This window comes from Drosophila innubila (assembly GCF_004354385.1).
Source record: "Drosophila innubila isolate TH190305 chromosome 2L unlocalized genomic scaffold, UK_Dinn_1.0 4_B_2L, whole genome shotgun sequence".
NCBI classification, from domain to species: Eukaryota; Metazoa; Arthropoda; class Insecta; order Diptera; family Drosophilidae; genus Drosophila; species Drosophila innubila.
Genome location: NW_022995372.1, coordinates 23701318 through 23727453, shown reverse-complemented (window position 1 = coordinate 23727453; position 26136 = coordinate 23701318). Strand labels below are relative to the sequence as shown.

Genomic DNA, 26136 nt, shown 5'->3' with positions numbered 1-26136 from the left:
TAATGTCTTCGATTTTAAATCTAAAGCCTCACATCGAAATCCAAATAAATATACATATGTAATACATAATATTTAACGCTGATAAGTAAAATATACTTATAAATATTCGGTATATAAGACACTGTTTATTCGTCTACGACATTTAGTTTTTCAATTTCTGAGGGAGTAAAATATGGTGATCACGAATAATTTAATTTCTCTACTTATAGTAGTAATGCTCCTATTGCAACAGAGCAGTGCGGTGAGTTTATAGTTTATTACTCACATATTCTAGAAAATTATATAATGTGTTTTATCCAATTTATAGAGCTGTGCAGAATGGAAACAACTTGAAACAACCTGTAGCAGCTACTGTTTCAAGGTCTTGAGACCTGTATTAGATCACACAAAGGCATTGCAAGGCCAAGTCAATGATTCAAAGCATCAAACTGAATCTCTGACCAAACTTGAGGACCCTGAGAAGTTGACACAGGAAAGGGCAGATGTTTACTTTAAAAGATTGGAGCAAAAGTTGGAAGAACTGCGTAAAATGATTGTCAAGCAACATGGAGATTTTTCAGGAAAGTTCCAGAGCATTGAACGTGAACTGGAAAAAATTGATGAGCTTGAAAAAAAACTGGATCAAATCTTGGAAAATCAAAACAACGTTATTCAGAAGCGGGATGATAATTTAAAGCAGAAACTGGATTCTATGGCTAAAGTCGAAAATATTAAGCAACTGCAGGATAGGTTGAATATATTTGAAAAAAAGTTTGATCAGAAGCTTGAGAATATTGGCAAATCAACTGAAACAACATTGCAGAAGCATGTAGCAGGCTTAACGGCGAAATTGAATGATTTACTCAAAGTAAACGAGGTTAGGAAGAAAACTGTTAGGAAACCATTTCAAAAAATCGGTTCGAAATATTATTATATTGAGAGAACTGAAAGAGTCAACTGGTTTGTCGCAGCTCATAAATGTCTGCAATTTGGAGGACATCTGGCGAGTATTCAAAGCTCATCGGAGGTATCGGAACTGAACACTCACTTGCCTAATGGCGATTTTTGGATTGACATCAATGATCTGGGTACGGAGGGAGTTTATCTTTCGGCAACCACAGGCTTTCCTGCAAGCTACTTCAATTGGAATAAAAGAGAACCGAATAATTTAAACAAGAGTGAGCACTGCGTCATACACAGTAAAAACTATCAGATGAACGACGATGTTTGTAATAAAACTAAAATGTTTATTTGTGAGTTTGAAAGTGTAAATGAAAATATAAAATAAACTTCCATATAATTCGATATTTCAGAAATACAAAATAATTTTTTTTTCGAGTTCGACAAAAAAAATGTTGCATTAAATATAGATTAAATATATGTAAATAGGTATCGGAATCTGAAAAAATCGATCGCTCATTGGTGCATGATAAAAGATAAGAACAAAATAGATTGTTTAGAGTTTTAAAACTCTGATATTAGGCTGGTTTGTAAGAAAGCGGTTTATCATTGATCAATCAAAAGACGTGTAGCTATTACTGATTAAATTTACAAATTTAATGCAGAGCCTGATGGCGACTTATAATATCGCAATAATGCACAAAATGATTTATGCTAATTGTAAGTCAAAACATTTGTTTATCTGTGAGATAGAAAATGTATATTGAATGGTAACAATAACATAATAACATTTTGATCTTAATATTCAATAGAATTTTGTAAACACTGTCAAACATATTATAAATAAGAATAATAAAAACGTTAAAATGAAATTTTAAAAAATGCAATTGCATCGGCCGGGAATCGAACCCGGGCCGCCCGCGTGGCAGGCGAGCATTCTACCACTGAACCACCGATGCTTGATGCTCTTAGACCAAATATAAGATTTCCATTTCATTTAAAATTTAATAATAAATTTAATGTCTATCATATAAATGTTAAAAGCCGACACCGAAACCCCCATTAACATATGTAACATATAATTTTTAACGCTGCTAAGTAAAATATACTTATTAATATTCAATATATATGAGGCACTGTTTATTCGTCTTCGACATTAAGTTTTTCGATCTCTGAGAGAGTGAAATATGATGATCCCAAACAATTTAATTTGGTAACTTAAGTATCTATTTAGAATTTTAACAATTTTTGCACCTTGGGTGGTCTTAGAAGTTAAAAATTGGTTAGCCTAAGTGAAGGAGGTACAAGCCCCCTCTGCCTACGCCCTTGATGTCTTATATGCCTTTATGAATGCAATCAGATCTCTACTATGTAACAATAACTGATAAGCTATATATACCTATACATATTATTAAATCTAAGGTATTTAAGAAACTGTTTGTTCGTCTACGACATTCAGTTCTTCTATTTCGAAAAGATTGAAATATGATGCTTACGAACAATTTAGTTTGGTTACTTATAGTATCAATTCTCCTAGTGCAAGAGAGTAATGCGGTAAGCTCATTGATCATACCTTCATTGAAATTTGAAATATATAAAGTGTTGTTTCCTTTAAATAGAGTTGTGCAGAATGGAAACAACTTGAAACAACCTGTGGCAGCTACTGTTTCAAGGTCTTGAGACCTGTATTAGATCACACAAAGGCATTGCATATCCAAGTCAATGATTTAAAGCATCAAACTGAACCTCTGACCAAGCTTAAGGACCCTGAGAAGTTGACACAGGAAAGGTCAGATGTTTACTTTAAGAGATTGGAGCAAAAGTTGGAACAACTGCGTAAAATGATTGTCAAGCAACATGGAGATTTTTCAGGAAAGTTACAGAGCATTGAACGTGAACTGGAAAAAATTGATGTGCTTGAAAAAAAACTGGATCAAATCTAGGAAAATCAAAACAACGTTATTCAGAAGCGGGATGATAATTTAAAGCAGAAACTGGATTCTATGGCTAAAGTCGAAAATATTAAGCAGCTGCAGGATAGGTTGGATATATTTGAAAAAAAGTCGGATCAGAAGCTTGAGAATATTGGCAACTCAACTGAAACAACATTGCAGAAGCATGTAGCAGGCTTAACGGCGAAATTGAATGATTTACTCAAAGTAAACGAGGTTAGGAAGAAAACTGTTAGGAAACCATTTCAAAAAATCGGTTCGAAATATTATTATATTGAGAGAACTGAAAGAGTCAACTGGTTTGTCGCAGCTCATAAATGTCTGCAATTTGGAGGACATCTGGCGAGTATTCAAAGCTCATCGGAGGTTTCGGAACTGAACACTCACTTGCAGTCTTATAGCGATTATTGGATTGACATCAATGATCTGGGTTCAGAGGGACTATATATTTCAGCAACCACAGGCCGAAAGGCAAGCAAATTATATTGGAATACGAATGAACCGAATAATTTAAATAATAACGAGCATTGCGTCATACACAATAAAAACTATCAGATGAACGATGATAATTGCAATAATACAAAATTGTTTATTTGTAAGTCTGAAAGTGTAAATTAAAAGAGAAAATAAATAAAATAAATAAATTCAATATATATATTTTAGAAACATATAATTTTTTTTTCGCAATCGACAAAAAAGAATTGAATTAATGATCGTTCAAATAGTAAGATGCCTGATGAATTAAAAGAACAAAATAGATTTTTTAGAGATTTTAAAAAGTGACAATAGGCTGGTTTTAAAGAATGCGGCTAATCATTATTCGACGAGTAGCGTTTACTGTTTAAATTTACAACAATCCAAATTTTCATATCGAGAAAATTAAAATGTTAGCATTGTATGATCAAATAATAAGAGTATGTCCTGTTAAAAATTCTATTTTATATGCTCAATATGCTCAAATTGAATTTTTAACAGGACATACTCTTATTATTTGAGCATACAATGTTACCATTTTAATTTACTTTCTTATTTCAATGTCAATTTTGGTGATTCTCTTTCAAGCTTTCGGTTAGTACAGGGTATTTACATTGAAACTTTGCTCGTTCCTCTCCGTGTTTTTGCTCTTACTGATAACCCCAAGAGTATGTACATTTAATTTACGAGTATGTGTGCCATTTATTTGTATACTTTTACCGCATTAAATAATCGGAATAAAAAATATATTTTTGTATTTACAGATTTCAGTGTATTCAAATCTTTGTGACACAACGTAGAAAACAACTTGAACCGAAATGAAAATCATTTTGATTGGTCTTTTCATTTCAATCCTTGCAGTGCAAGGATATAAAGAGGTGAGCTTAGGTGTCTAATTATCTTTGAGATGATTTAAAGCATTAGTTTCAAATTTCAGAATTGTCGGGACACAATGGAAATTGAGCCAAATTGTGGAAATTATTGTTTTAAAGCCGTAAAGCCTGTCCTGGACTATACAAAGTTTATCCAGACCCAAATGGAAGACTTGAAGAATAAACCGGAATATTTGGACAAGCTGGAGAAATCTGAACAACAGATAAGAGTCAAGATTGATGAACAAGATAAAAAACTTGAAAAATCAGAACGAAAAATAGAATCAAGGCTTGAATTACAAGATAAAAATATTGAACAGAAGCTTGAAGACTTACGCAGATTGATTGAATCGAAAAATGATAGGCGGCCATTTCGGAAAATTGGCTCAAAATATTATTATATTGAACAATTGGAAAATTTAAATTGGTTCGAAGCTCTTCATAAATGTCTCACATTAGGTGGACATTTGGTTAGTATAAAAAATCTGTCTGAGTTTAACGCAATTATAGCTACACTGCAGCCTCACAAACATTATTGGATTGACCTTAACGATCTTGGTACTGAGGGAGTCTTTCTTTCGGTAGCCACCGGCCTTCAACCAACCTATGTCAACTGGCATCCACCAGGACCAGACAACTATCGAAATCTCGAGCACTGTGGCGAACTGTGGTGGCATAACAATAAGCACCTAATGAATGATAATCAGTGCAATACAAAAAAATTCTTTATTTGTGAGCCTTATAATCAATAATATATAGTATTCTAATGAAAATGTCTATTGAGAAATTTTAAATAAACCAACAAGATGCATTCCAAGTTGTTTAAATGTCAGAGAGTCTATTTTATTAGTTTACATATTAGCAATATTTAATCCACTCTGGGTGGATTTGGGAAGTTGAAAGCTTGTTAGCCATGAATAAAGGGGGACAATGGTCACCTTGCCCCCTGCCTACGCCCTTGTTGTCTTATATGATTTTTTTAAAGCATTTGTACAGTTATCAATCATATAGCAATAACTGCTGATAAGCTATATATACTAATGCATAGGTTTTTTAAAAACTGTTTTTACGTCTATAACATTCAGTTTTTCTATTTCTAAATGATTGCAATATGGTGCGCACGAACAATTTAGTATTTCTACTTAAAGTATCAATGATCCTAGTGCAACAGAGTAAAGCGGTGAGTTTGGTGATTCATGGAAATAAAAAAAATATTCAACGTATTGTTCCCTTTAAATAGAGTTGTGCAGAATGGAAACAACTTGAAACAACGTGTGGCAGCTACTGTTTCAAGGTCTTGAGACCTATATTAGATCACACAAAGGCATTGCAAAGCCAAGTCAATGATTCTAAGCATCAAACTGAATGTCTAATGCAACCGAAGAGGAATGAGGATTTATCAGGAAAGTTTCATAATATTACACGTGAGATTGACAATTTAAATCAGAAACTAGATTACCTGGCTAAAACCGAGAATGTCGAGCAACTGCAGAATAGGTTAGATGCACTTGAAAAAAAGTTGGATCAGAAATTTGAAAATATTGTTAAATTAACTAAATCTGTCGCAGTGAATGACGGCAAAGTATTACTTTTTGGGAAACCATTTCAAAAAATCGGATCAAAATATTATTATGTTGAGACTACCGAAAAAGTTACCTGGTTTGTCGCTGCTCATAAATGCCTAGAATATGGAGGACATCTGGCGAGTATTCAAAGCTCATGCGAGGTTTCCGAGCTAAACGCTCACCTGCTGTCTAATACCGAATATTGGATTGATATCAATGATCTGGGTACCGAGGGAGTTTATCTTTCGGCAACCACAGGCTTCCCGGCCAGCTACTTGAGTTGGAATAAAATAGAACCCAACAATGTAAACAACAGTGAACATTGCGTTATATACAACAAAGATTATCACATGAATGATGATAATTGTCAAGTAAAACATAGGTTTATTTGTGAATACTAGTGTGTAAGTTAAAAGAAGAAATAAAATTTAATATAATTTATATTTGATTGCATATTTAAGTGATACCTAATTATTATTTTTTCGCATTTGACTTACAATTTTTAACAATCAGAAAAACTAAATATTGGTATCGGTATCAGAAAAAATACATCGTTAAATAGTTTAATACCTATTATTGAATGCTTTCGTCAAACGTCGAATTTAGATTTTAAAAGTCGGCTGATTTGAAGAAAAATTCTGTCATTGATCGATCAATAGTAAATTTGCGATCACTTATTCAATGTACATATAATAAGCAATACGAATTTTCATTTCGAGTTGATCAAAATTTTAAAATAGGCCAATTTGGGAAAATGGAATGGGAAAATTTGAATTGCAAATGCACTTTTTATTTGTGAACCTGTTAATCAACTGAACTTGTTAATAAAATCATATGTTATAGCTTTTATTCTAAGCCAGAGCTTGAAATATTTGCTCAAAATGTTATTTCTATGCTGTCTGCTAATTGATAAGACAAAGAAAAACTAAGCAGACTCGCTAACCAAAAAAAAAATTAGTTGCATCGGCCGGGAATCGAACCCGGGCCGCCCGCGTGGCAGGCGAGCATTCTACCACTGAACCACCGATGCTTACGAAACGACATCGATTAAATATGGCTTTTTCAAATTGAGAAGATCAAATTTTACAGGAGAGAGTTTTTTTTTAAGCATCGCGTGTCGTGTGTCGCTTACTTTATAATTGACATGCCAATATCTCCGTAAATATATACAATGAGAAATTAAATAATTTGGGTGCAGATGCTGTTGGTATAAGTGGACACATTTGAATAAAAAACAATTTTTTTCGCACAGTGCAGAATGCCAATTTTCGTAGATTTTTTTTTATAATTTTATATTTTTATTTACAATTTTTCTATTAAACTTTATTTTGTTCGTCACACAATTTGATACCAGAAATTTTGGGGATGGAATATGCTTTGTCACTAGACTTTTACCTCGTGTAGAGGCTTTTCTTGTGTGATGTATGTATACGATTAAAAAAAAAAAATATATATGTATATTAATATATATATATATATAGGTTAAGAAGGTTTATAAGCTGGCCCTGGCGAACAGACAATCAGTTAACTGTTGTACAAATAAATTACAATAATTAAATGATAAGATGCTTCATTCCCAAACAAAAAATTAATAGCTAGATTTTTATTCAGTTAGAATTACATATTATATTTATTATGATGCGTAATCAACTTTATTGATAATAAAATTCACAAATAAAAAGTTCTTTATCATTACAATCACTAATGTACATTAAATGCTTATTTTCATGAAACCGTAACTCGCCGCAGTGATTAGTAATATTATGACCTGGGTTATCTGTATGCCAGTTGAGATAGGTTGCTTGAAGACCGGTGGCTGCCGAAAGATAGAGTCCCTCAGTACCAAGATCATTTACGTCCATCCAGTAATGTTTGTGCGGCTGCAATCCGGTTGTGATTGCGTTGAACTCAGATAGATTGGTGATACTAACCAAATGTCCACCCAAGGTCAGACATTTATGAAATGATCCATACCAACTTAAATTTTCTGATTGCTCAATATAATAATATTTTAAACCGATTTTTCTAAAATTTTCAACATTGTCTTGCATCTGATTTTTAATACTCTCAAATTGTGTTATGGAGTTAGATATTTGAGTTTCCATAGCTTTTTGAAGTGTTTCAAATTTTTCCTGTATTATCTTCAAACTGTCAGACTTGACCATGGAATCAATTCTCGGTTTAATATTATCAATTTGCTTCTGCCATAATGATTTAGTTATTTTATTTTGAATTTCAAGTTTTTGTTTCAACTTCTCTTCCTGCTCTTCAAACTTTTCCTTCAGCAGCTGCTCAATATTTAGAAGTTTGGCTATGCAATCTGAATTCACCTTTTTCGAACTGGCCTTAGTTAAGTTGTTATGATTATCTAAGTTGTGATCCCACTGTGCTTCTTGCACTTTAATCTTCTCTAGCTGATGTTCAACATTCTGTAAACTTTCTAAAAAATCCACATTTCGCTTAATATTTTGCTCCGTTTGGCTCAACAGTGCAAGCTCAATCATTCTACGTATATCTTCCATTCTTTTATCAAAAACATCTAACTTTTCTTGTACCAACTTTTCGGGATTATCATATTTTGCAAGGGAATTTGTTTGATTTGCAAAATCATTGACACAGTTTGTTTCAGGTTGTTTCCACTCTGCACAAGACTGGGGGAACAAAGAGTTTTTTACATCATCTCATAAATGATCTGAGCACTTAACTCACCGTTTTACTCTCTTGCACTAAGACCATTGATATAAGTAACCAAATTATTTTGTTCTTCATTATTATAATACAACTTGAATGATTTTTAAAACTAAAGTACGTGGTTGGAAAACCAGCGTCTTAAATACTTATCATTTAATAATATGTATCAGTATATAGGTATTACTTATCAGCATTTAACGCTATTTTGTAATTGGGCGATCAGTACTCGACTTTCGCCCATAAATCGTTATATACCCTGTACAGCATCACGAGCCAAGTCGATGTGCGTGTTGATCTCAGATATATGGGAACAAGTACTGAACCGAAAAAACTTAATACAGGAGCAATTTAAAATATATAGCCATTTGGCACACATGATTATTTTCGTTGTATATGTCCAATCAATCTTTTCACTTTTACACCCGTTAATTAAAAAATAAGTAGAAGGGTATATTGTGTTTGTTGGAATGTATGTAACAGGGAGAAGGAGGCTACTCCGACCATATAAAGTGTATATATTCTTGATTAGCATCAACAGCTTCATTTATTAAATATGTAATTTTAATGATTTATTTAATTAAAAACAAATAATAAAGTAATCGAGAGGCTACGACTTCTAGATACCCTGTGCCTAAGATTTCTTCTACTTGATGTGCGTAAGATGGTTTCTTGGCGGTCTACAATTTGGACGTGGCATCCAATATTTAAAATAATATTGATCTATGTATGCTACACAGGGGTCCATGTATTAAGTTAAGTGTGTCTAGCTCTGAGATTCACACATTCTGACAGAGAGATGGTTCAATTGATATGGCAGTTGATGCTGATCATTTTCAAGTACTGGAAATAAGAAGGTTAAAGTCGAGAAGATAATGCCAAATATATAATAACATTAAATGCTGATAAGTAAAAAAAATATATATGCTTGTAAATACATTATATTACATGTTCGCTATATAAGATTCTGGTTCTCCAGCTAAGAATTTCAGTTTAAAAAATCATTCAAACTGCATTATCATAATGAAGAACAGATTTATTTGGTTACTTGTATCAATGCTTTTAGTGCAAGAGAGTAAAGCGGTGAGTTAAATACCTAGGTCACAAATGAGAAAATGTAAAATACTCTTCATTCATTTAGAGTTGTGCTGAATGGAAACAACTTGAATTGAACTGTGGCAGTTACTGTTTCAGAGTCTTGCTACCTGTATTAGATCATGTCAAGGATTTGCAAAGTCAAGTTAATGTGTTTAAAAATCAATCAGTATCTATCAAGAAACTTGAATACTCCAAAAAGTTTATACAAGATGAGATAGATGCTTACGATAAAAAAATGGAAGATCAACGTGGAATGATTGAACTTGCCCTGCTAAATTATACAAAGAGTAATATTAAGCTAAATCCAAATTTTTTGGAACAGATCCAGAAAATTGAACATCAGCTAGAAAAGATTGAAGTGCTTGATACAAAGTTAAATCAAAAATTAGAGAGCCAAAACAATTTAACTGAGACCAACTTGCAGACGGAGAATTCAGATTTCGTAGCTAAATTTAAAAATATTGAAGAGTTGCTAAAGGGAAAGTTTTTAGTGGAAGAAAAGTTTGAAGTCCAGAGGAATTTAACTGAAACATCCTTGCAACAACAAATCGATATTCTTAACTCAAGTATAGATTCCATAGCCGATTCTAAAAGTATACAGGTTTTACAGGAAAAGTTAGAAGCATTTCAAATAAAGTTGGACACTCAAATTCTTGACACGCTAACACAATTTCAGAATATTAAAGGCCAGATACGGAACAAGACTAACGCACACAATAAAAATATTGAAAAAATTCTAACTGGACAGCGCAAAGTAAATGAAGTCAAGAGAGTAACTGCTAGAAAACCATTTAAAAAAATTGGATCAAAATATTATTATATTGAGGAGACCGAAAAAGTCAATTGGTTTGCCGCAGTCCATAAGTGCCTAGAATACGGAGGACATTTGGCGAGTATTCAAAATTCAGTGGAGCTTTCAGAATTATTAGGACATTTGAAAAAATTCGATTATTGGATTGACATCAATGACCTGGTTACGGAGGGAGTATTTCTATCGGCAACCACAGGCCTATCGCCTAGCTACTTAAACTGGCATAGCGGGGAACCCAACAACGGCGAAAACAATGAGCATTGTGGCGAATTATGGTTTTTAAATAATATGCACAAGATGAACGATGCTGGTTGTCAGGGTAAAAGATTGTTTATCTGTGAGTCTGCAAATTTGTAATAAAAAGTCAAATACTCGAAAAAATAAAATATTCAAATGTAATATATGAATCTTATTAATTGAACGATTTACCAAAATATTAAATTTGTTTAATGTTAAACAGAGATTTTCATGTAAGGAATACAAAAAATGATGTAAGCTCGTATACATAATTGATAAGCTAGCACCAAAAATTTCAAAAATACATATTATATATTACATGCTGATATGTAATACATATATAAAACAAACTTGAATCAAAAGTTTGAAAATTAAAGCAAAATAACTGAATCCTTTTTGCAGAGACAGACAATAGCTGTTTGATAATTTTAATCTGAAATTTGATTTATTGAAAACATTTTAAATCAAATTCAGGCTAAGATTGCAGTTCACGATTTAAACATTGAATTCAAACAAATCGATAAACAAAAAAGGCTAGACTTTTGCGAATCAACTAAACCTTTATCGAATGCCTCTTATTGGATTGACATGAATGATCTGGGAACGAAGGTAATATATCTATTGGCAACCACTGAAGTTTAAAACTAACTCTCAATCTTATGTTAGAACTGTAGACAAATTAAAAAAGACACCTGAAACAGGTTTTCATTTGGCTAGAAGGAAACTGACAACAAATAATTTAGTTATTTCTTAGATTTTCTTCAAGAATTCTGAACATTAATTTCGATATCTCATTTATTTCGCCAATCATAATGTGAGTGTGTGTGTGTGTGGTTGATTCTGTCGTACAGTGAATCCGTCTACATATATACTTTTAATACCATAATCAAAAAACTGTTAACAGAGTGCAGAGTCGGACTGAAATTACAGCTAGAGATTTTTGCTGTGGATGATTATCAAATTTGCAGCGCTGTTTATGTATTTGGAATCCGAGAGACCAGAAGCTAGTGTATACTGCAAAATCTGACCGAGGAGGGAGGGAGGTGCTCCTTATAAGGCATCGGAAATGGAGCTGCCAAAGCCGAAGGTCTGCTTGATGCTATGCCAATAGTATCGATGCCAGTTTGTCCTCATCGCATCGTACTCGGAGGCGGGAATGCCAGTCTGCTTCAGCGTCATCATTGTGCTGGATGACTGCAAAAGATGAAAGAACCACATAAACATAAGCAACAAATATAAATACAGGTGCTAACACTTTTAACTAAGCTAATACAAAACTAAAACGCTTTTTTCTTCAATATTTAAAATGTTAGGCAAAATTAAAATCTTTGTATACACTGCAATTTAATTTGAATTTATAGTTACGATTATAAGGTTTTTAGCATTAATTGTAGGAAATGTTGCACATACGAATTATATAAAACTATTTTAAAGAGAGAGCAAGTTACTGAGCTTCGTATACTTTCATTATAACTTTCAATTGGAATTACAAGATTAAAGTTTGACAGATTTGCCTCCAACTACCAAATAACCTCACCAGTTTTAGAAACATAATTATGTAAATTTTTTTAATTTATACCTCTAATCTTAAAAAAAATATATTATATTTATAATGGAAATTAAACATTGGTATTGCCGGGTTGTTGAATTTAATATTGTACCCCATAAGATACTTTAAAAACCTTGGAATATATTTGTACTGAATACTTTCAAGTCGCAAGCTTTACAACTACTAATACTTCTTTATATTAACACGTTCTGTAGATATTGGAAAAAGTATAATTATCCAATTTAAATACACATATTAAATATTTTATATTTTTAAATCTGAACGGTTTTAACTGTTCTGCGACACGTTTAAATTATTCACGTGAATTTTATTCACATTTTCAAAGATTATTTACAGTTTATCAAGATATATTTATGGTTTTAAATTGGATATATATAATTCAGAAATCAAACGATATTACAGCTTATAGAGAGCGCAATCCTTCCGAGTCGAAAAAACTTTGGATATATTTCCATTTATAATTTAAAGGTCTGCATACTACATATAGTAAATCACAACTACAAATAAGTCTGTAGATTATATACTTCTGCCTAAGCACCCAGTTAGTTTAATAGTTCTATCACAGCTTATGGATAGAAAACTATACATAATATAAATTGTAGAATATCTCTAAATTTTTTTAAGTCTACTTTTTTGGGTCTCTAAATAAAAAGATGAATTGATGGTTTTTAAATGCCTCAGAAAGCGAAACCAACCGAAAAGCTCCCAAATATGTATGAAGATTTGGGAGATTTTCGGCTGGTTTCGTTTTCTGTGGCACCCCTGATAAACTTACAGTTTCCTCCAGTTCGATGATGACATTGGAGTAGTGACCAGATGACCAGTTTTTCAGACGCCAGCTCTGTTGGATCTTCTTTTCCGGCACCAGCTCCTCGAACTTGCCGAGCACATTGCCGCCATAGAGGACAAATCTAAAAGAAGAAAGAGGAAGAACATGAGATGGAATCTAAAGGGTAAAGGAAACTATTGAATGCTCACTCGCCACCGCGGACAGCGTCAACTTTAGCTGGAGCACGTGTAAATGCGGTGAGCATGTCGGGCTTTGTCAGGGCATTGTAGAGATCATTGGCATTGCAATGGAACTCCTCGGTCATGGAGAGTGTGCGCACGTCCAGCTTGCAGCCGACGGTGTTCGATGGGCTCTTGGAGGATGCCTTGGACGAGGCCACAGATGTCACTGACGCTGCCTTCTGGGCCGCATTCTTGGCATTTTTAGCATCTTGGGATAGAGCGGTATCATCGCCATCGGCACTTTTCTTTGGTAATATCAAGTTCTTGGAGTACTCCTCCTTCAGTTCCTTGATGTAGACGCCGAGCTGTTTGCGAATTCTATCACGACCCACGTTGTACATGAATTGCTTGAGTGTTTCCGACTCATCGTTGGACTCGTCAATGGTCACCGTAATCTCCACATCCTCCAGGCTATTCTCCTCGGAAAGATTCGGTATGGTCAGCTTTCCCTTGTGGCTCAGTTTACTATTATTAAGAAGGCGGCCGGACCACTTAAGCACCAATTCCCATTCATAGAAGAATATGAGCTTTCCCTTGCGGTTGTTGACAGTCGCCTCGCCGCTGCACTTGTCCACCGCATCCACAATGCATTCGATATCACTTTGCTCTACATAAATGAATGTCAAGATTAAGGTTAGAAAATGCAAATTAAATAATCGGAATGCCTTACCTATTTTAAAGTCCGTGAACAACTGTTGCAATCGCTCCTTGGACCAGGGCGTCGCATTCTTTTCCGTCCAGTGCCAATTGTTCACATTGGTCGCATCGGGTCGCTCCTCAACAATCCAGCGTGGATCGCCCTCTCCCCACTTGGCCATGGTCTATGTCGCGTGCGCGTGTGTTTGCTGTATTAAACTCGACTTGATTCTCTCATTCACTTGTCCTCACTGAAAGCTGTTTTTCCAACGCGCTTTTTCGTATTGTCTGGCAAGTTTGCCTTTAATATTCATATAATATTTGGAATTTTCTGGAAATTCGGGTGCCTTGGCAGTCAGTCTCGGTTAGCGATGAGTAATGCTTAAGAACGACTTGTCACGAGTATTGTCACTGACACTACTAGCAGTTACTGTGACAGTTATGGCCGTGAGAAGCAATACTGTTAACTGGTCGACTCCACTTGGTTATGCTACTGCAATTAAGATTATTTTTACCAGCTATAGTAATTATTTACAATTATACAGCACTAAGATAAAAGAAAAAACATTTATTGCTCAAATTTGAAGTGTAAATAAAGGGTAGATTTTATATGTTCAACTCGTGACTGTCAGTATGTTAAGTGGCTCTGTTAATAACAGTGTATGACTTGGTCAGTTATCGATACACTTGCGATACAGCATTCAGTTCATCTTTAGTCAGATTTGTCCATCCCTAGTGGGAAAAAAGGCATAAGAATTTTTTGTTGTTGATTTTTTTGAAAATTTTAAATAATAAATGAAAAAACGCTAGTAAATCGTGAAAAGTTCGAAATTATGTTAAACTAGTGCAACGTGTGTGCGTGTGTAATTTCTGTGCCCGCCACAATGATTAGCGCAATGGACAATTTCGACAACAGATCATACGGTGCGATTTCCAAGGGGCGCAGTGAATTCTCGATGCCAGGTAAACACACAACTACAAACAAACGACGCCAATGAGCGAAATGAGTAAACAAGAAAACAAAGAAGCTCAATAAAGATTAGTTTAAGCTGCAATTGTAGTGAAATTGTGCGAATGTCAAATGCAAAGTGTTGAAACATAAAATGTGTGTGGCGTTTCCAGACTTCAAAAGCTGAAAGCAACAAGCGACGCTGTTTGTGCGTGTGGGCGTGTGCATGTGTATGTGAGTGCGTGTGTCGAGTGTGACGTATGCATGTGTGTGTGTGTCTATTAAACTGGCCTTCAATTGAATTGATCTGTAATCCGTAATGCGGCATTAAACTAATAAACCAATTAATACTACTTGGCAGCCCGTTGTGAAGCAACAACAATGAGAACAGCAGCTAAATGTTATTGATTTGACAACGTCTCCCATCTCTGTCCCCCCTGCATATGTTGGCCAATGCAGCTTTGATCTATGTATGTGTGTACATGTGGGTGTGTGCGCTCACTGTTTACGTGCGTGTCACTCTCTGTGAACGTGTGTGTGTCGCTGAGTGAGAGGAATGTCACTGTTCCAATTAACCAAATAAACCAACAACAAACAAAAGCAAACGAGAATACTGAAAAATTATGGCTTTTTATCTTGCAGAATTGACACCAGAGCAGCAGAAGCTGCTTATTGAGTTGCGCAGAAAGAAGCAGGAGCTTTTGCTCGAGATTCAGGTAAGTTGCAAGCAATAACAACAATATACATATAAACATAATCTCATTTAAACTTAATCTCTTTATCTTCTCTTTTCGTCTTCACCTTTGCCCAACTCCAAATGTCAAAGCTCCCATCTCTATCTCGCTCTCCCTTTTACACCTGCGCCGCTTCCTCTTTCGCCTCACGTTTTCGTTCTCATTTGTTCGTTATGGCTAATTAGTTTGTTCACGTTTTGCCACGTCCAATTTGCTAGCTGGCCAAAGTTAATTTTGTTGTCAAATGTATTTGATTGTTTTTAATGACTTCGACGCTTTTCTTCCTCTTTTTCATATTCGTCGTCTAACAATTTCATTGACATTCATTCTCTCGCTCTTTCTCTCGCACACTCGCGCCTAATGAGCATCAATAAAAAGCGTGTACCGTTATGTTGAAGTGTGCCCAGTTTTGAACTTTTGCTTTGTGACATTTGTTGATCGTTGTTGTTGCTTCTTTTGGCATAACAACGTGGGAGCGAAAGAAGCGGCGGCATCGCAAAAGCAACTGTAAACAAACCTAGGCTACAGTAGCGCATTTAAGGGTGCGTTTAGAGCGCCCAATAAAAGCATGCATTTAAAAGTATGCAAGTAAAAAAATATTTAAAATAAATATAAAATAAAAAGTACATTTCAAATTCAAGTTTTAAATAAAAAAACCTTCGTTTGCATAGTAAATATATAACAGCTGCTTTGACAAGTATGGGTACTATATTTATGGGCCCAAATACTTTCATCTACCTGCACTTCGCTACTGTGCGGCCGCATGCAAAAATTTGCCCTCATCACTAACGTCTCGCTCATATCTTCTCTTAGTCATCGATGACGTCTCGCGCGGCAGACACAAACCACGACCAACCGACTGACAGACAGACCAACGAACCGACAGACAGACGGACAAACAATCGATCCATGGAAACGCAGTGCGCTTATATCGGAGACGATAAATTGTTATAAATATTTAATGTTTGTTTAGTGCAAAAATCGTGCGTGTCAAATCTGAAAATATTATTTTCAAACGAAAAACGTGATCTCGTTTAATGTTGTTGTGTTATTGCTGCAGTTGCTGTGCTATGTACAAGTTTCTATATCGCAAAATCGTAAACAAAACCAAATCCAAGGTGAGCTGATTAAAGAAAATGACTCACAGCAGCTGAAAATGTGTCGTTTAGCTTCTTATCAAATAACTGAATGAATGAAAATAGAACTTATTCATAAATCAGCTACAATTGTTGAGCAGGTTAAGAAATACTCTTTGAAAATATCATTATATTTCTTATCTATGTGAATCGGCTTGATAAGACCGAAGATTATTTATAAATGTCTTTAAATGCCTTGATAAACTGTTGAAAACCAAATATTAACAAAAAACACTAAACTAATTTACTGAAGTATTCAGTAAAGATCTAGTTTTAAATACCTTTCGTTTAATATTTTGGACTGTGCAGAACCCAAATAGAGCAGGTACTAACGTGAAACACGCTAATCCACTTCATATGTTCAGCATATTATAAATATTTCTCGACTTTTGTTTTTCGCGGATTTTTTCCTTTAAATTTCCACAACGGCTTATTACGCATAATTTCGGGTTTCTTTACTTTAGTATTGCATGGACTACCTGCCGGGCAATCGACACCTCAAAGAGAGAGCCTCGCAACCCTCGACCCTGATCCTCTACTGTCTGTTCTTATCCCCTCGTTTCTTCGCCCATACTTCTACCTGTGCTTCAGTTCACCGCAATGCATAAATAATCAAAATTCCCTTCTTCCCTCAGCTGTATAATAATTTTGAAGGGTTTCTTTTATTTATTTATTTTTTTTGGGCTGTACAACAACATTTTTCGGCAATTAGTCGAGTTCAGATTTCGGGTTAAGTTTTTGGCTTGTGCTCGTTCATCCCTCTTTTTTTGTATAGTATCCAATTCTTATATATCAAAGTTATGTTTGCACTTTAACAAGCTGAAAAATTATCATTCAATCATAGAAAGATGATTAGAAAATCCATCCAAGTCATTAGAAAACCATTAAAATTGTACCAAATCGGTTCACAAATTTAAGTTTTGCCTAACTTTCTTTCAGAATAAACCATTAAATAGCTTTTAAAAGTTATGTATATGTATGTATGTTTTAACAAAAATGTTTCTAATTAACATATAAGCAATAGTTTAACAAGCCACCAAAGTAGCTAGTTTTGGTAAAAGCTGACTCGAATTATAAAACAGCCTATAAGTATGCATTAAAAATGTGAAAACCAAAAAACACTAAGCTTAAAAAGTAATGGCCAAACGAGATTTTAAATTTATAGAGATAATTAATTATCTTTCAATTGTTGAGGGAAATTTTTATTTATTTATTATTTTATTTTATATTTGTATTTGTTGATTAAATCCTTGGAATATTTAATTTAATTACATCAAATACAATATTTCTCTTGTTTATTTATCTGTGCCAACTTTCAGTTAATATGCATCATTATTTCCAGGAAATTCCTCAAAATAATTCATTATTTGCCTTCAATTTGCACAGATGCTTTCCATGAATCATTCTCAAGTGTCGCCTATCAAAATAAATTCATAGTCAGAGTATATGTATGGATGTGTGTGTGTGTGTGTAAAATACATTTCTTATACCCAAGGAATTATTCTCATTTAAGTTTAACCCAAAAATGTCAATTAGTTTCGCCTGCATGTGCAAACACATTTATGAGTGTACATATATGAGTGTGGATGTTTGCCTTCTTTACTAAGCATTACTTTTTATTTTATTTTTTGTTTAATTTTTGCCACAGCTGATAAGATAAGAGAGTAACGTCTTTTTGCGCGTGTTCTCACAGCTGCTCGATGTCGCTTTCGTCTGCTTCGTCTCCCCTTCCTTTTCCAGATATGCTTATCATTTTGAATTACGGTCAGTCAAGTAACTGTTTTGACAAATTATAATAATTTACATTTCTTTTTTTAATTTGTTGTAAAAATAAAATAAAAACCAGGAAAACTTATTATTTGTTTTTTTTTATTAAGTTTTACTTTGTCAAAACAATTACTTTAATAGCTGTATAAGTTCAGTTAAGTTTGAATCACGTTGCCAGGTGATGATGATGATCATTGACAGTTGACAAATGGTGATAAAAAATTTGTATCAAACATTTAAATGTTACATTGAACCTTCGCCATTTTGTAAATTCTTTTTATTGTTGCACGGTTTTTAGTCATCAGTCATCGTTGAATCCGGATCTTGAGAGTGTCACACTGTGAGCTTTTCTCCTCTCTTAATTTGCCACCTCTCTTTAAGATTCTAAAATGTAAATTACAAAGTTTTGTTTTGTTTGTTGTTCTACTTCATTAAGTTGTTGTTATATTTTACTATGCAGCATTTGCAAAGCTTTTAAATTATGATTTATGTGAGCAACAACAACAAAAACAAATAAGAACTTCTAACACTACAACAGCAACAACAATGAAGTTGAGTGCTAAACTTATTGAAAGCGCACTTAAAGTGCAAATTTGTGCTTTGATTTATGGCGTCTGCTTTGAGGGTATAAACGACGACGACGAGTGGCAACAATGACCATGTACTCCCCCCCACTCCCACTCCGGCTTTTGGCCAACACACAATGGCTGGCTAATCGAAGTGGCCAAGCAGCACAAATGTGGCCATAGCATTGCAGTTTATGACGTCTGCATGCAAATGGCTTCACTTGTGTTGCAAGTATTTCAATTCCAGCTGTTTGTAAATTGACAACACAATGTATCCTTTATTAATTTTACAGTATATGTACATACATGCCTAAGCACTTTTAAACTCTTTTAAACTTGTAAACAACTAACAACTGTGCTCTCTTAAATGTAAAAGACACTTGTTGTGAGCTGCCCTCAAAGAGAAACTTTATGCTCTTAATCAATGTTATGAGCAGCAGATACTGTTAACCTGCTGTTCGTTCGCGCTTAACAGTGAGTTAACATTGAGTTAACATTGCAGCTCGAGAGCAACAGCTAAATTACAGTCCACTTTGAGCATAACAGCCAATGGACAGTAACAAGAACATATGCTGTTAAGTTTTTTTTCACATCGAAACACTTGTTGTTGTTGCCCTCGCACCATTAACAGTCGAGAATCCAAAACAAAATGTCAACGTAACGGACGAATTTCGTCGGCGTCGTGCGGCACTCGAAATAAGAAAACGGAAAGAAAAACCAAAAACAAATTTAATTTGTCGTGTTATTTTTGTGTGCGAGAATCCCGCGTTTTGTCGGAGTGCCAAAATAAAAAAGATTTAGTGAACCCGGCGCACGGTTTCAATTTATTTATAGTTTTTGATAAAACAACAATAAAGGTGGCAACAAAAAAAGTCAACAACAAAAATCTCAAAGGAATTAGTGCAAAAAATTAAAATGAATTTCAAATTGTAAAAATTTTTTAAAATAAATAAACTAGTTTTATTTATGTGTATACGTCTCATGCAAACATTTGGCTAGTGTCTAGAAATTTTGTGATAACACGACGCCTTATAAATTTAATCGCAAAAAAAAAAAAAATGTAAAAATTGTGCGATAGTAAGAGTTGAAAAAATCTAATCTAGAAGCAAGAAAATAGTGCAGTTTCCGAATTGAATTGAAAACAATTCAAAAAGTGCCTGTCGAGTCAATAAATCAAGAAATATTCCAACTTTGGAGCTGCTCTCCCTGAATCTTCCATGTAAATATTGCAAATAAATATTTTTTTTTTATTGACAGCAATTTACAAGTACAAAAAGCGAAAAAAAATCAATTAGCAAAACGCGTCAGCTAAAAGCTCAGTTAATAAATTATAGACAAGGTCGTCACTCGATTCTCTTGGCCCATTTGCCTAGGAAGTTTTAGATAACCCCCATTTCCCCTTCCCCCTCTTGGTGGTACCCCCTAGCTTACCTTTTTGGTTAATCATACTTTGATACTTAATAAACAAATAGACGTCTCTGTGACGTCAGTTTCATGTTTCCGCTTTATTGACTTTTTGTTGTTTTTTTGTTTTTGTTATTATCAATTATTTTCGGTTAGAATATGGGATTTTATACAATACCCAACAATTTCCTCACGCTCTGACGCCAGTCGGGTTTTATTTATTTAACTTTGCCACATGAGTAATTTATATTTATATGACACGCGTTACGATTTTTGTGCTAGTCAAAAAGTATCGTTTGATCAAGCAAAATAATTAACACTTAGTATGTTAAGAGTGTGTAGGTGTAGGTGTAGGTGTGAGCACGTGATTTGGATTGATCAGACACAGAACTCTAACTATAAAGAATGGCATTGGAATTTGTGGAATGAAATAATACCGATATACGAGTTGTTGACCAAATAGCGTTGATAAAACGGAAAGAAATGGTATCGATGTAGATATTGTTGCTTAGAGATGGGTCGTGTGTAATCGAATTGTATCGATAACTTATATCCTTATACAATCACAGAAAAAAGATTTTATGAAATAGAAAATGGTTGAGAAGTTCTTTTGTTAAATGGCATCGATATTCAAGTTGTTTAAAAAAAAATTGGCACTTTAAATGCATGGGAATGGATTGTATTTAAGTTGTTAAAGTTCTCGTATTCAAATATCATCGATAAGTTTTTTTAAGGTTAGATATGAAATGAAATGAAACTAAAAGGTTCAAGTCTCTTAAGTTATATTTTTTGAGATATTTCAACTGAAACAATTCATGACGCATGGGCAGCCAGCTAAACCCAATGTTCACCCACCTTATCGTAAGAAAAACAATCAGCTTTTCCTTTTTGTTTTATATACTTGATGTACTTAAATAAACAAGAGACAAGAGTAGATAATAATGCAGTAGAGAATCGAATTTTATGAAAATTCCAAGCAACGCCCAATGATGAAAATGTTTGGAAATTATTTGGCAACATGAAATGGACAAAAAAAGAGAAAAGGGACACAACAAATCATTATGGAAAAGGTCAGGATACGGCCCAGCGAGCAGCCAGACGAAGGTTAGTTGGGGAGACCGCATGACGCCCCTGAGTGAAGTTACACACTTTCAGTACTAACCCGTTTGCTAGTCATTTTTCCCAATAGGCCAAAACTTTTGGCCCCAAAAATAAATTCACAACAAATTCACTGCGCCAAATACAAATAAAATAAAAATGAAGATAGAAAGACAAGCGAAAATGACGGTGCAGCAATTGTACAACTTGCTAACCAGACATAGATAAATACTACATATTTCTACAACTGTGACTATCTATATGTATGTGTATTAGAGTGTCTGACGCGCACACAATTGAAGTGGGTGGCGACCCTTGTGGATGTCGTTGCGAGCTTAACACTTCCTGTTCCAATATCCCGAAACGCGTACTCAATTCTCAAGAATTTCATGCTAAATAATTCTTAAAATCGAAATAAATAAATCGTTTTAATTGCTTTATTTCCGCATCATTTATCTTAATATGAGGAAATAAAGTGCTTATAATGATTACGGTTTAGCGATTTCAATTTCAAATTTGCAATTCCAAAGATCCCTATGAGAAAACTAACGTGTTGAATTAAAACAGGCTTTTTGTCAAATAAAACGTTGTTCTTTCTTTGCATTAATCTTGAAACGAGTCAACAAAGTTTAAATAAAGTTTTCTACTATGAAGCTTTTTGGTGTTTTTGCAATTGAGAACTTTGTTTCCAATAGTTTTGCCTGTCTGCAATGGAAACAAGCCACAACAATTGCCACAGGGGTGGCGACCTCTAGCGGTGGCAATTTTTATCAAGTGTCGCACAATAAACACTGCGCAACCAATTGTCAACTGAGTGTGGAGCCGCTCCTGTTGCACTCCACTCCCTCCGCCCTCTACCCCTCCGCCTTCATCCCCCTTTCCCCCTATAAGTTAACCCACCTGCTGCGCGTCTTGTCGCGACTTTTTCTGCATATTTTAAGCGCGCCTGCCAATGAAACATGCCAAAAACACAGAAAACTACAAGCGGCTCGTAGAATTGGGTACATTGCGGTAAAGAGGTGAGGCAAGGAAGGGAGAGGGAAGTGGACCGTTAAGTGTTGCCAACTTTTTTAGTGCCAAGAATGCAAATGGCGCGCGGTGTCGGCATTCCGCCTGATTCTCTGGCTTCTCTGGGCCACTTTACCATTTCACTCAGTTGCAAGTGCACAAAGTCACCAAAAGGCAACACCAACAAAAAATCAATAGTTGCCACTTTTGATGACACTGGAAATACGCGTTTTTTTTTCGATGTTGGGAATCGCAATTGGAGAATTGAAGAAGTTGCGATGGCAACGTGTCGATTGCATTTTTGCCTTTCTCACCTTTCATTTGATTAAAAGCGTCCCGAAATTGTATGCTATAAACTTGTTGTTACATTTTATTGTCCATACAATTGGTAGCATATCGAACTCAAAGTTTTACACATAGATTGGCTGGTTCTTTCAGCTGGTCTATATTTTTAACTTTTGTGTTATCTTATCTAATCTCTGGAAAATATTAAATTTTCAATAGAAATTTTAAGTTTGCGCATGACTGTCTTTTAAAGATATTCTAATAACTGACATAGGATCAATGTGGTATTAATAAAAGTTTGTCAATGCGAATGAAAAAATGGTACATAAATATTGATTTAAAATTGTATTTTTTTTATTTTTCTCCAATTTTGACTACATTTTAGCATAGCACTATTTAGAATGGAACACTAAATTTCATTATTTATATTTTTTTTTCTGCTCTTTTCTCCCATTCCTTTCATTGGAACATTGGGAAATGGAACATGTGTTTATCAGTTAATGATCACACCAAAACTTACTATTTTTTGCAACATTTAATATAGAATCCATTGAAATCCAAGTGCATTAGCCACACAAAAAATATATGACATAATGCTGCTCTCAGTGTGAAACCATTTGGAATACTCGAACGTTACCTCGAACGTTACCTTTTGTTTCTTCCCATTTCGTTTCAAACCAAAGTGAGGGCTGCAAATCGCAAGCTTACAACAAATGCTAGTGAATACAATAAATCCATAAGAAAAGACAACTAACAGTGACGCGACATTAATGCCCTTTGGATGCAAGTAGCGATATTGCAAGAGAATGAGTGAGAAGAAGAAGAAGATGGAGCCACAATTTGCGGTTTATCAGGGTATATTAACCTCTCTCCGGTCGAGATGCCGTTGACAGCAGAAAAGCCACTAAAACAACATCAAAGTGCGATGCGTCCAGTTTCATCATAATCAAGTTGTGTTTGAATGAGTGAACGAGTAAGTGAATGAATGGAATGAGTGAGTGAGTGGGGAAGGTGGGGGTTATATGCTCGATTGGTTGCACATTGTGTCACCCAAGTGGCAAGAACAAGAGAGTGGGGCAAGTGTTGTGACCCTGCAGCGGATGCGTTCATTAAATTTACAGTTGCCGTGCAAGAATTTTGTGCAATTGGTCAGTTTGTTAATGTTGTTGTGGTAGCTCACAATTGCTGTTGTTGGGGTTGACAGCGCTTTTATCTGAATCGCTCCAAATGTGTCCAAGTAATGCGGAAATTAATGCATAAAGTGCATTTGCAATGCGACGCCGGTTGCTAACTTGCTTTTTGGGTGCGCCCAACAACCAACAATCAACAGCAACAACAATCAACAGCAGCAAGAATTGCAACAACAACTTGTGCACATTAATTGTCAACAAACATGCGCAACGCGTGTGCCACAAGCGACCGTGCCCCGTGCAACGTTTGTCGGTTCGTTGCATGCGCTAAAAATAATTGCATTTTGCCATTACAATATTTGCACTCATGTTTTTGGCCCTCGCACTATTTTTCCCAATAGTGCATTAGCTAAGCGACCCCTGAATAAAAATAGCAAGCAAATATTATTCTCTATCTCGTTGTTGTTGCTGTTGCTTTGTTGTTCGGGGCACGTGTGGTCAACTCTATTTAAAGTTGATCGACGGAGCGCGATTATAATCGGTTGCAGGTGCGAAAACAAGACACCGTAGCCAGGTAACCGCAGACATACACAACACAGCTAAAAAAAAGTTAACACTGCTGCATACAAGTATCTGCACACACATGTAATTAAAACATTTTTCAAGCATATGGCATTTATTTTCCTGCTACTTTAATTCCACCGTTCCATGTCCAGTTGTTTGTCTCTTTATACGTATTTAGTTGGAGTTTCTTCTGCCGACTGTTTGGAATTTGTTTCTCTTAACTAAAATTTGTACTTTATTTTCTTTCAACTCGTACATCTATTTTTCAGAAAGTTTATCTTGCGCTTCTGGTTCCTTTTTTCTATTTTAAATGCACTGAAAATCAGTTGGAAAACTTCATTTGTATTTTACTTTAGCTTTAACAAGTTTTGTAAATAGATTTCGTTGCATATAATACTTGAATTTACTTCAAATAAACATTTTGATTAGGTTTAAATCTAAAGGCCCGTATCGAGTAGCCCAGAAAACGTTCTGGTCTAACGGTCCCATTTAAAAATTGCGGTGCCGTAAAGAGAAGAAGAAGAATTTGACAACTATTCAATCGAAAACTTTCTGCCGGCGGAAATTTTTGGTCTACTCGAAACTGGCCTTAAAAGTGCTACGAATTCAAAGCTTACGTGTTCGATTCCACTTGTTTCATTTGTATTTATCAGTGATTATAATAGTTTGAAAACTCTAGGTATATCTAAATGTTTGTCCTCTTTAGTTTTCAGTTAGTCATGTTCCATTTCATTTGATTTGCGTAGTTTCAACATTTTACTTCTTATTACAAATAATATTCAATTTTCATATTTGAGTTGCAAAAACATGTTTCATTCCATTTGTTTCAATTTTTGGTTATTACAATTTATTCCGTTCCATTTGCTCCACATATGTTTTCCATAGTATAAACTTTATCTCCCCATTTCTTCTTGTAATTTAAAGAGTATTGTGTGTTTTATCCCTGAACATTTTGGGAATATGACTTTGGGGCATAGAAATTTTCGCACGGGCAGACAAAGTTTTTGTTTGCATTTAATGAAATTCAATATTTTGTTGAATTACTTAACAAACTGTTGCCGAGAGCCCAAAAAAAGAAATAACAACAAAAAGAAAGAGAACACAATGCTTGGACGTGGCGCGTGCAAGTGTAATTGTTTATTGTCGTATCTTGTGGATTGTTGTAATGTGAGGATTTTAGAATTGAGATTTCAGATTTCGAATTTCGGGCACGAACGAACACAAAATGCCAACTTCTTTAGGCCAAAGTCATCATTGTAATGCAATACTGAACTTGGCAAGTTGTTGTTGTTGTTATTATGATGATTCTCATTGTCATTATTGTTGTGCTTATTAGAGCTCTGCTAAAACTGGCAGCAAAACAACAAACAATTTACAGACATCTGAAAGCAAAAGGCGTTAAACAGCCACGCGAATGACGAATCAATTGCATTTAGACATCCGGAAAGGAACTTAACCTTAATCTTATTTTTTACACAAATCTTATAACAATTTCAGACTTAATTTTAATCACATTTTCAGTCCAGTCGATGCGCATGTTGTCATTTATTAAATCGCAATTTGAAGAGTCTGATTAAATGTAAAACAAGTATATTTTATTACGTTGCTTTGCATTTCAATTGTAATTTGCAATTTTGCACTAATTAAAAACTGCACAACAAACCGCTTAAATAGATAATAAATAGCTGTTTGGGTTGATGAT

The 26136-nt window shown here is 34.6% G+C and overlaps 7 protein-coding genes and 2 non-coding genes across 13 annotated transcripts in view; 5 read left to right on the top strand and 4 right to left on the bottom strand.

Annotated features, from left to right (window-relative positions):
* Positions 1–164: 164 nt before the first annotated feature.
* Positions 165–3456, top strand: LOC117780971 (low affinity immunoglobulin epsilon Fc receptor-like). 3 transcript variants are annotated; one of them, XM_034617674.1, is made up of 3 exons: positions 165–241; positions 308–631; positions 665–1723. In XM_034617674.1, the coding sequence occupies exons 1-3, from the start codon at positions 173–175 to the stop codon at positions 1265–1267; spliced, it is 996 nt and encodes a 331-aa protein (XP_034473565.1). In that variant the 5' UTR covers positions 165–172; the 3' UTR covers positions 1268–1723. The 3 variants fall into 3 exon arrangements, with proteins under 3 accessions (XP_034473565.1, XP_034473564.1, XP_034473563.1); XM_034617673.1 differs by adding an exon at positions 3198–3456 and having other exon boundaries at positions 166–241; positions 308–1006; XM_034617672.1 differs by having other exon boundaries at positions 167–241; positions 308–1722.
* Trnag-gcc lies at positions 1768–1838 on the bottom strand. Its single transcript has one exon. It is a non-coding gene; the product is annotated as a tRNA-Gly (tRNA).
* Positions 2334–6185, top strand: LOC117780972 (tetranectin-like protein). Of its 3 annotated transcripts, XM_034617677.1 has the most exons (3): positions 2346–2433; positions 2499–2822; positions 2856–2890. In XM_034617677.1, the coding sequence occupies exons 1-2, from the start codon at positions 2365–2367 to the stop codon at positions 2820–2822; spliced, it is 393 nt and encodes a 130-aa protein (XP_034473568.1). In that variant the 5' UTR covers positions 2346–2364; the 3' UTR covers positions 2856–2890. The 3 variants fall into 3 exon arrangements, with proteins under 3 accessions (XP_034473567.1, XP_034473568.1, XP_034473566.1); XM_034617676.1 differs by lacking the exons at positions 2499–2822; positions 2856–2890 and adding an exon at positions 5418–6185 and having other exon boundaries at positions 2334–2433; XM_034617675.1 differs by lacking the exons at positions 2346–2433; positions 2499–2822; positions 2856–2890 and adding exons at positions 5260–5357; positions 5418–6185.
* LOC117780973 (accessory gland protein Acp29AB-like) lies at positions 4084–4994 on the top strand. Its single transcript, XM_034617678.1, has 2 exons — positions 4084–4183; positions 4243–4994. Exons 1-2 carry the CDS (start codon positions 4124–4126, stop codon positions 4927–4929), a joined length of 747 nt encoding a protein of 248 aa, XP_034473569.1. The 5' UTR covers positions 4084–4123; the 3' UTR covers positions 4930–4994.
* Positions 6186–6701: 516 nt separating the features above from the next.
* Trnag-gcc lies at positions 6702–6772 on the bottom strand. Its single transcript has one exon. It is a non-coding gene; the product is annotated as a tRNA-Gly (tRNA).
* Positions 6773–7366: 594 nt separating this feature from the next.
* Positions 7367–8537, bottom strand: LOC117780970. Its single transcript, XM_034617671.1, has 2 exons — positions 8452–8537; positions 7367–8393 (listed from the first exon to the last, which is right to left on the bottom strand). The coding sequence occupies exons 1-2, from the start codon at positions 8509–8511 to the stop codon at positions 7395–7397; spliced, it is 1059 nt and encodes a 352-aa protein (XP_034473562.1). The 5' UTR covers positions 8512–8537; the 3' UTR covers positions 7367–7394.
* A 906-nt stretch (positions 8538–9443) lies between these two features.
* Positions 9444–10738, top strand: LOC117780968 (low affinity immunoglobulin epsilon Fc receptor-like). The gene is made up of 2 exons (XM_034617668.1): positions 9444–9513; positions 9572–10738. Exons 1-2 carry the CDS (start codon positions 9454–9456, stop codon positions 10694–10696), a joined length of 1185 nt encoding a protein of 394 aa, XP_034473559.1. The 5' UTR covers positions 9444–9453; the 3' UTR covers positions 10697–10738.
* Positions 10739–11330: 592 nt separating this feature from the next.
* On the bottom strand, positions 11331–14180 carry LOC117780969 (activator of 90 kDa heat shock protein ATPase homolog 1). Its single transcript, XM_034617669.1, has 4 exons — positions 13828–14180; positions 13125–13764; positions 12922–13057; positions 11331–11770 (listed from the first exon to the last, which is right to left on the bottom strand). Exons 1-4 carry the CDS (start codon positions 13973–13975, stop codon positions 11627–11629), a joined length of 1068 nt encoding a protein of 355 aa, XP_034473560.1. The 5' UTR covers positions 13976–14180; the 3' UTR covers positions 11331–11626.
* Positions 14181–19523: 5343 nt separating this feature from the next.
* LOC117781239 (probable serine/threonine-protein kinase DDB_G0272282) overlaps positions 19524–26136 on the top strand; it is a 35516-nt gene continuing 28903 nt past the window's right edge. The window contains exon 1 of the mRNA XM_034617992.1: positions 19524–20164. The gene's annotated coding sequence lies outside the window, so the exon portion shown is untranslated. The remainder of the gene's footprint in view (positions 20165–26136) is intronic.